This window comes from Erithacus rubecula (assembly GCF_903797595.1).
Source record: "Erithacus rubecula genome assembly, chromosome: 4".
NCBI lineage: Eukaryota > Metazoa > Chordata > Aves > Passeriformes > Muscicapidae > Erithacus > Erithacus rubecula.
Genome location: NC_136686.1, coordinates 22,088,528 through 22,094,951, shown reverse-complemented (window position 1 = coordinate 22,094,951; position 6,424 = coordinate 22,088,528). Strand labels below are relative to the sequence as shown.

Genomic DNA, 6,424 nt, shown 5'->3' with positions numbered 1-6,424 from the left:
CTCACTCACAATAAAGAATTAAAAAAAAAAAAAAAATCTAGTCTAATTTGTACCCATTACTTCTGGTTCTATCACTTCAGTTCCAGGCAAGGAGACCCTCTCCAGCTTCTCTAGAGGCTCCCTAAAGTGTAGAGGCAAATGGGAGCGGGTGCTTTTGTACATCAGGCTGGTCTGAGTTGGTCATGTCTAACCTCCTAAAATAAGGGAGCCTCGAGCAAGTTGCTCCCTTTATTTCCTTTTTTCCCGTCAAGTGGCTGCATGTGCCCGGTTTGCCAATGCAGGCAGAAACACCAACGTTGCCGCGGGTCACAGAGGCCGCAGGCGCGGACGGGCAGCGTCTACAGCGAAGCTGACCGACGGAGGCGAGGCTGCACCTCCACTCCCACTCCCACTCCCACTCCCCACTCCCCACTCCCGACTCCCCACTCTCGACTCCCCACTCTCGACTCTCGACTCCCCACTCCCCACTCCCCACTCCCCCACTCCCCACTCCCCACTCCCACTCCCACTCCCCACTCCCCACTCCCCCACTCCCCCACTCCCCCACTCCCCCACTCCCCCACTCCCATCCCGGCCCGGCCATCAACCGCCCGCCCCGCGCCCCCCCGGCAATCTCGCGGGATTATGCTAATGACCCGGCCCCGCCCCGCCTCCCCGCCCCGCCCGCCCCGCGCCCTCCCTGGGCGGTGAGCGCGCGCGGCCGCGGTGCGCTGTGGGATAGTGGCGGTATAAAGTGTACGCTCGGCGCGGCTGTGGCTGTGGGGGCCGGCGCGAGCGGGGTATGAAGATGGCGGACGCCAAGCAGAAGCGGAACGAGCAGCTGAAGCGGTGGATCGGCTCCGAGACCGACCTGGAGCCTCCCGTGGTCAAGCGCAAGAAGACCAAGGTGAAGTTCGACGACGGCGCCGTCTTCCTGGCCGCCTGCTCCAGCGGAGACACCGAGGAGGTGCTGCGACTGCTGGAGCGGGGCGCCGACATCAACTACGCCAATGTGGACGGGCTCACCGCTCTCCACCAGGTCGGTGCTGGGCCGATCAAGGGTTCCCTGGCCGGACTGGGGCGGGGAGGGGGAGCGAGGCCGGTCGAGATTCCCCCCCCAGGAGGAGGTGGAGGAGGAAGGGGCCGGAGGCGGCTGCGCTCCCTCCGCTGGGGGGTGTCGGGGCGGGGAGGTGGCGGCAGGGTCAGCCTGGGATCGGCCGCGGGCAGAGCCCCGGGCCGGCGGGGCCGCAGGGGCGGGAGGCTGCGCCCCCTCCCCGCGGGCAGGGCGTCGGAAGGGGCGGATGGGCCTCTCCTCCGGCGGGAAGGAGGTGCTGCTGACCCTCTTTCGTTTTCCCCTCTTGGCAGCGCCTCCCTCGGAGGGCCGAGGGGAGCGGGCCCTGCCCCGTGGGGGCCGAGGGGCCGGAGGCAGGTGCCCCCCGGTGTGGGAGGGTGACCGCAGGTGAGAGAAGCGGTCTGGCCTCGGGGGCCGCTTCCGCCGCTGTCCCTTGCCCGGGATCCCGGTAGTAGATCCCTGCTTCCCTCGGCTTCCCGGTTCCGCAGTAGTTGAGCCGATTAAAGCCCGCTCGTGTGTGCGGGCGGCCGTGTTGAGAGACGGATCATCTACTTCTCTGCGGTTTCTAGGGGAAACCGGTGTTTTGTTCATTATATAGAAACGCGTATCAGTAAGGGGCCGCTCGTTTTCGTTAACGATGGCTCCCGCCGCAGTGTGAAAGCTGAACTTCAAGGGGAGCAGAGGGCTTAAATTTTTCTTCCGTGCTTTGGAAAGTAGTTAAAAACCCAATCCGTATCGCTTTGTTCTGGTGTGGGTATGTGGGAGGGGGTTGGTGTCGAGAGAGGTAACTTTCACTTGGGCCAGGGGGGGAATGGACGGGAAACTGGCTGTGAAGTTTCCTCAAAATGGATGCTTTGTGCATGTTGAACTTCATAGCAGTCTGATTGGAATCTCAAAACGTTAGCCAAATAAGGAAAGGCTGTGGCAATCCGGAGATAATGCGGGTTTGCCTGAATAGTTTTTTTCTCTAGAAGGCCAAAAGCTTCCACACAATATTAGATTCTCTAAATATCTGGAAAGCCAAGAAGTATCTTTGACAGGCTAGCTTCTTGTTCTTAAGCTTAGAAGTTTTTCAGTAGATTAAAAAAAACAGATTAATGGTTATGTGTTGTAGTGTTGAACAAGTAGAAAGCTTCCATAAACAGTTAGGTGGGGTGGTTTCTTACATTAAAAAAAAAAATGAGATGGTGAATTTGTTTTGTCCATCCTATATAGGTTTTTCAAGGATGTGAGGCTCTAGCAATACCTAAACTGCCTTGCAGAACTGGATAGAATCCACTCTTGAACATGGGATATAAAATTCTATGACTCTTTGCTCTGTAATCCATTCTTGAACATGGGATATAAAATTCTATGACTCTTTGCTCTGTTTGCTGTGTCTGAGTTGTCACTTGCTCCCCTGTAAAGGGTGTTGGTTTACTTTCAGTTATGAACTGAACTGGAATAATAAGTGTGTGCTGTGGTTAAGCCTGTCAGCGTGTTACTGCAGCACGGTTACCTGACTGCGGGCTAGCCTGTCACTTCATTGCAAGGTTTTTTTTGTATTTATCCTCTTCTAATCAAGTAATGGTAGCTTCATGCTTCCAAGGAGCTCTGTATGAGGAGCCATACCTTAACTGGTTAGATCCTTGGGTCTGGAAGTTGCTGTACTCTGGCCATTGGTAGGAAAGGATGACGTTAAGTTTAACTCTGTTGTTAGAATAAGAGATGCTGTTCTCTCTTTCTGATGTTCAGATGGCATTTTCATAATGTCTTTAATATTATATGCAAAAAAGCTTTCATCAGGATAATTCTGAGCATATTGTCCCTTTTTTTTTTCCTTTAACATTGTAGTCAACTTGCAGTTTGGAAGGGCAAAGTCTAAGGAACAGAGGTAAAGATTTACATTACTGCTAAAATTCTTGCTCACACTCCTGCTTCCCCCTCTTTTAGTGATACCAAAAGACCTTTTCTGATTTTATGGTACTGAAAGCAAATAAGATCAGTTGTGAAGTTATAATCCTCTTGAGGCAGTGCAGTAAGTGAAGGTTACCTCTTGCTGTAAAAAAAGGCATGAAACAAATCCCTGCCATGACCAACTCTGAATGGTTTCACTGCATTATTAACACAAAATCTTATTTTCCTCTAATATGCATTATCAAAGGTGCAAAACACACGATACAGTCTCTAACATTAATTAATTTAATAAAATTGGCTGCAGTGTGAATAAAACTGTATTCTCAAAGGAAGCTCTTCAAAAACTTGTCATTTTTCCTGGCAGTTTTGACTGACTGATGGCAACTGTATTCAAGTCCATGTTATTGTGCTTAAGACTGCCATGGTGTGCTGTTGCTTTGTGGTTCTTTGGTTGGTTGGATTTTTTTTTTGTTTTGTGTCGTCTGTCAGATCCCATGTAGATATTGCTGCTTCAGAGGAATAAATTTATCTCAGCAAAGATAAAATTACTGTACTTTTTTTGGGTTGTGTCTTTTGTCTTCCATCAATTTATTTTCTTCCAGTTAGTGAGAGCAAATGCTATATGTCTAAAATAGCAAGAGAATTAAATATTTCATTTAATATTTAGGTTTTGATTTTCCTGCTTCATGTGGCAGTTATAGGAAGAGACTTAAGCTTTATTTTTCGCAATAAAGTGGAAGTGCTGAGGGGAAAGTACCATTGATCTTGAAATTCTGGTGAACTTCAGGTCTGGTCTTTAATGGAGCATCAAGCTTTGTTGCTGAAGCCATTAGCTAAGCTTTTCCTCTGAGTGGAATGCCATCACCATCAGAAAGCTGCATGAAGAATTGTTTCTCTTCAAGCATACAGGAAAGAAAACAATTACATGACTTGGTAGCTGAGAGGAGGGAAGGGAGGAGGATATATATAGGTACTTGCTTCAGCTCGTGACAGTGAGCAGATTTTATTTTATATCTGCATGTCCATGAGTGGACTTGAGTGCATCATATCTGAGGACAGATGAACTAAATTCTTTGGTGTCTTGCAGAAGAGAAAAAATTGTCGTTAGGTGATGGTTATTATTCCTCTATGTAATTTTGAGTTCAGAGCTCGCTTTAAGAACTTGTTCTGCACAAGTCCTCAAGTTAGGCCTTCAGCACAAAGAACAAAACTGTTGTATACTGTTTTCCTATCTATTTTATATATATATATGCATATATATATATGCAATGTAGGATATTGCAGCAGGATAGTGTGTGTTGTTGCATAATCTGCATTATATACATATTGTGTGTATGTATCTGTAAGAGCAGAAAACTTCTAAATGAATACTTAAATTTACAATCAGATGTCAGTGCCATTACTCTAGTGGAGGTGGAAGTTTTGAATGTTGCACTCCCAGATGGCTGTTATGCAAGTTGAGATCTAACTTAAAAGTACAGCTTTTCCAATCTACCTTAACAGTGGAATGTAAGTGGAACTTGAGAAAAGAAAGAAGCCCAAAGGTGAGCTGTGACCTTGCAGGTTTAGTGTCTCCTGAGCGGGGGGTAGAAGTGGCATATTCTGAAATAATCTTAAGAAGAGGATGCATAATATTTTCAATAAAACCTGATCTCTTCTTAGGCAGACATATTTCTTCAGAGTGGGATTCAGTTCTCTTGTCCTGAAATCCTAGCACCTGTCATTCCTCAGAGTTTGGATTCTCTTCTGCTTTCCTTGGCTTTCATGAAAGAGGATTTAGTTCACTTGCTCTGACTGGATTTTTTTTTGCTTAAATGGCTGAAAGTAGTTAGTCTAGAAGTTGCATAAAGGTTTGCACAGGAAAGTGGAGCCCATCATTTCTGGACAGCACCACAGAAAAGCTGCATGTAATGGGGAGGGATCACAATGTGGCCAGTTTCCTGGAAGATTGGATTTTCTGTGCACTTTGCTCCCCTGGGAATATCGGATGTGCAGTGTGGAGGACCTGCACACACCTCAGCACTGGCTGAGATTAGTGGTCAGGTATCACAATTTATGCAGCCTGCTTTTTGACTGACCTTTTTCCTTGAGGCTTCTCAGACTTAGAAGATGATAACTTTGCCTTTAGCCTCATTCTCTCTGGGTGAGGAAGGTGAGTGCTGTAGCCTGATTCCACCACACAGTATGAAAAGAACATGTCCTGCTGTGCTGATCTTGCTTGTTCTGGGGAGGGTACTGCTTTTGAGGTAAGATAAGGGATATTGTCTTGGCTCTTTGTGCATGAGGATCATTATGTATCCACAAGGGGTGTTGGTGGTAAATGCCCCTACTCATCGGTGAAGGATTCATGTCATCTTTTTTGTCTGTGACAAGTACAGTTTAATTAAGCAAAATTCGTTGAAGGCTATCTCTCTATAAAGTAGTGTTTTTTCTGCAGTTCTTTAGGTGCTCAGTTGAATGTGAAGGTGAGACTGTTTTGCCAACATTATAGTTTACGTACTAGTATGGTGATAGAGGAGTATGCAGTGTTAAATAGAAATTCTGATTTGCTGCCACTGTTCTAGGACTCTGCTGTGTTTATCCCTGAATACTAATTAAGATAGTGTTTCATGCTTGCATACTGTTTTTGGGCAAGGACAGTTATTGTTGCCTTAATATTCCCTTTGGGTTCTGTGAGATTATTTTCTTAGATAAGAAGTACCTTCCTTTGCAGGAGTTTTGGCAACTGTTTATGTGAAAAGTTCTGTCAGGGCTTCTGGTGGCATACTCTTAGTACCTGATATGGTAACAAGTATGGATACCTTTGGCACCAGCTGTCTCCTTGTTAAGACACCCTTTCAAACTGCAACCAGTGATGCCAAAGGGATGTAAAAATCTACCAGCTCTGGATCCCTTTGCCTTAGAATTTGATAGAGGGCATTATGGCTGCACTGTCCAGATTCCTTCTGATGCATTATAACACAAGTCATATATTTGAGCTGGGGCTGCAGCACATGCAGCACATCAAGCTGTAAGAGCAAAGACCCAGTTGCTAGAGTCTTAAATCTCTAGAATGTTACTCTAGGATAGCTCAAATAGGTCCTGGCTATGACTTCTACCATGACACTTTTGGAAAATGAAAATACTGGTGCATATGGTAAGCTTGTCAACTTTTCAAAACTGTTAAGTAGAAGGACTGCCTTTTGTACAGAAAGGTTTGTACTTGGTTACAAAACTGATGTTGACATCTCACTGTTTGGAGGGAAACCAACCTGTTTATCACCAAACCTACTAATGCTCTCATTATGAATGTTCTACCACTGAGAATTTTGGAGCAATTTTCTCAGCTTGTTTTATTATTCTTTTGTCATGGCTTCTTTTTTTTTTTTTCCCCATTTTTTATATCTGCAACAAAGCACAGAGAAAATGAGTCTAGAAATAAATGTAATGTTGACTTCACTTGTTGATCAAACTACAGAGGCATATTTGTTTTTGAAT

The 6,424-nt window shown here is 46.1% G+C and overlaps 1 protein-coding gene across 10 annotated transcripts in view; it reads left to right on the top strand.

The window, feature by feature from the left end:
* Positions 1 to 610: 610 nt before the first annotated feature.
* Positions 611 to 6,424, top strand: part of PPP1R12A (protein phosphatase 1 regulatory subunit 12A) — a 112,112-nt gene continuing 106,298 nt past the window's right edge. For 9 of the 10 annotated variants that reach the window (XM_079303859.1, XM_079303860.1, XM_079303852.1 and 6 more), the window contains exon 1: positions 657 to 1,018. In XM_079303859.1, the coding sequence (XP_079159985.1) occupies positions 782 to 1,018 (237 nt within the window). In that variant the 5' untranslated portion in view covers positions 657 to 781. Of the gene's footprint in view, positions 1,019 to 6,424 lie in introns of all 10 variants that reach the window. The other variant, XM_079303854.1, reaches the window with a different exon arrangement.